Raw genomic sequence first — 2,946 nt, 5'->3', positions numbered from 1 at the left:
GGGAAGAGTGCGCCAGCCGCAGGCAAGGGCTCAGCTGGAGCAGAGGCAGCTGGATTCTGCCGAGACCGGTAACCAGGGAGGTTCTCAGCTACTGGAGGGACAGAAGGTGGATCCCTTGTCCTGCCCTCCCTCCACCTGGGTGTTTCAAGGAGATAAAGACCTCTTGAATTGGCTGAAGCCTGGGGTCTGCTCCGCCACCATCATTCCCCAGAGGGAAGTGAAGGTCAGCAGGTCCTGCCTGGCTGCCTGTACTCACCCACGCTGCAATCATGATGATGAGGGCGAAGAGGCAGGGACCCATCATGTTCCACACCCCTCTGCGGTCCAGCTGCAGGGACATGGCAATTAACAGGGTCCCCAAGACGAAAAGGACCTGGGAACGAGACACCACCGCTTGTGTCAGCAGCTCATCTGCTGCCAGAGCACAGCTGAAGGCAGGCAGGACTCACCTCCTGGCCACCCAGCCCTGCACGCACGCAGGATCTGGGAGCAGCACCATCAGGAGAAACCAGGGGGCCCACAAACCTCAGTCCATTCAGGCCCAGTCCCTACAAGCACGCTGGTTCGCAAGCCAGACTCTTGGGACAGAACAACCCACTGGTTTAAAAATCAGGGTGGCACTGGGTGACAAACAGGCTGGGCTGCGTCATTAAAGTACAGCCTTGAGAGGGCTCGGCATGGCACCCGTGGCTTGGCTGGCCAAGATCTGGCCCTGCGGCGCAGGGTTACCTGACACTCACGTATTTCAGGATCTTCTTCACCCGGGACATGCACAGGATGGTCACCCAGATGGACACCACAGAGCCCAAAAAGTCACAGTACTGTAGTGTGTCGTAGTCCATGATGCACATCACGGCGACGCCTGGCTGGTCACACGCGTGGTAGAACTAGAGCCGGGGACAAAAGCAGAGGCTGGCATGAACCCAACAGCACCACACAGCTTTCTGGGAGGGAGAGGCAGGAGAAGGCTCAGCCCCCGGTGGTCAGGACCTCTCCTAGAAGTGCCTCCAGGAAGCTCCACCCAACCACCATGGCATTATGAAAAGCAGACGAGAGCAGCCACCAGCCTGCGCCCTTCCAGCAGCAGCTGAGAGCTCCTGGGACAGCACCAATGCCCCAAGCGCCACCCCTGCTCCCTGGGGTCCCACCCCTGCATACAAGCACCTGCAGTGTGGAAGAGCCCAGTGAAGATAACACTCCTGCCAGGCTCTGGAGGGGCAGGACATATCCATGGAGGTTCTTGCCCAAGGATCCTAGAAGCTCCTTGTGGAGCTCCAGGATGGACTGCTCCACCACAGACTTCAGTCTGATGCAGCATTCCTGATGCTCAGGGGGAGCTGGCAGGGGACCCGACAAAAGGCAATCCCTACCGTGGAGAAGAACATGGTGTAGATGTAGACGGAGGCCTCCACCAGGTAGTAGCGATAAACAGCAACTGCTATTGCCGGCAGGAACATGAGGTTGCTCAGGGTGAGCAGGAGGGTGGCCAGGTTCTGCACGCCGACAGACTGGGCCTTGGTATCGTCCGTGCAGCTCCACCCGCCCCAACCTGCAGAGCAGAGAGGCTTGTGTGGATCTCACGTGCCCTACCTTGTCCTCTCGCAGCACCCAGCAGGAGCCTGGGAAGCCTCAGAAGCAGCAGTCACAGCCCAGGACTAGCCCTGAGCCTCCCCTGCCTTGCTCCATCTGCCACCTGCACTCCTGTTGTCAGGGTGGTCTCGTCACTCACTACATACTCTGCTGTGGAAAGTCTCGGGGAACCCCAGCAGAGCCCAGTGTCTGCTCTGGGGACCTTCTCCAGGTTGTTCCCTGTACGTAGCAGGGGCCATCACACGTACAGTATGGGACTGTCCAGCCTGGTACTTCTCATCCCTACGGAAACGCAACACACACGCTACCTGCGGGTGATACATCAAGCATCTGAGGTTCAGACGCTGTGGATGCTGCGCCAAGCTGGGTGCAAGATCCCTCCAGATCCCAGGAACCAGGGTGGAGAATGATCCACAGCGCTGAGGAAGCCACTGGGCTCCTGTCCTACCTCCTGCCGCAGCAGGGCAGGCTGCGAAGGCAGGTCCCCAGGGCCTTGTCCAACTGAGTTTTGAAGATCTCCGTGGCTGGGGACCTGGATACCATCTAAAGCTGCATGACTCCGCTGGGGGAAAATTTGTCTTACTTGATTTAGCTGGAAGTTCCCTTGCTGCAGCCTTTGTCTGTGGCCTCTGGCCCTTTCCCTGTGCTCCCCCAGAACAGCCCAGCTCCAGGGTCCCTGTAACCCCCGTGGGCAGCAGAAGGTGTGATTTGCTCCCCCTCCAGCTCCTCTTCTCCAGGGTGACCAAAGCCTCTGCCTCAGCCATGGTGACATCCAGCTCTGTGCAGGACAGTGGGAGTGAAGACTTCCCAAGGGACAGTGCATGCTCTGGGCTTGACACAGGGGACAGCTCTCAGCCTGCTGCCTGGACACCAAGGATGGAGCTGAGACCATCTTCTATAAACCCCAACCTGTTTTGTTCGGGTTTTTTCTTTTTCTTTTTTTTTTTTTTGTTAGTTTGGGTTTTGTTTATTATTTCATTTCTTTTGAGTCAAGATTAGGAGGCCCATGCCCCCTTTTTGGGGGAAGGAGGTCAGTCCCAGGGCAGCTGGCATATGCTCAGGCACTCCACGGTCAACCAGCGGAGGTAACAGTAGCATCCATTCCACTAGTGCCCCTAGGAACCCCGCCAGCAGCTCTGCCCCTTCTGCCGCTCCCTGCCAGGGGAACCCGCTCTCTCCAGCCTAGCTCTGGGTCACAAACATGCGGATGGGGCATTTTGCTCCGAGCCATCCAGCAGAAAGCTGTCCTCAGCCCGATCCCCCTGCTGCCCTGGGGTGCTCTGTGCTTCCCAGAGCCTGGCACCCCCCGGGGGAGGCAGGACGCTGACCTACCTGCCGCTCGCCGCCCGCATCAGC

At 58.6% G+C, this 2,946-nt stretch overlaps 1 protein-coding gene across 1 annotated transcript in view; it reads right to left on the bottom strand.

Moving 5' to 3' along the window:
* Window positions 1–2,946, bottom strand: part of TMEM8A (transmembrane protein 8A) — a 13,281-nt gene that overhangs the window by 765 nt on the left and 9,570 nt on the right. Inside the window, exons 10-12 of the mRNA XM_010132541.1 lie at window positions 1,371–1,549; window positions 741–887; window positions 257–373 (exon numbers count right to left, since the gene is read on the bottom strand). Coding sequence (XP_010130843.1) covers window positions 257–373; window positions 741–887; window positions 1,371–1,549 — 443 coding nt within the window. The remainder of the gene's footprint in view (window positions 1–256; window positions 374–740; window positions 888–1,370; window positions 1,550–2,946) is intronic.

Source organism: Buceros rhinoceros, unplaced genomic scaffold (assembly GCF_000710305.1).
Source record: "Buceros rhinoceros silvestris isolate BGI_N320 unplaced genomic scaffold, ASM71030v1 scaffold21533, whole genome shotgun sequence".
Taxonomy (NCBI): Eukaryota; Metazoa; Chordata; class Aves; order Bucerotiformes; family Bucerotidae; genus Buceros; species Buceros rhinoceros.
The sequence above is the reverse complement of the archived record's forward strand: the minus strand, read 5'-3'. Positions and strand labels throughout refer to the sequence as shown.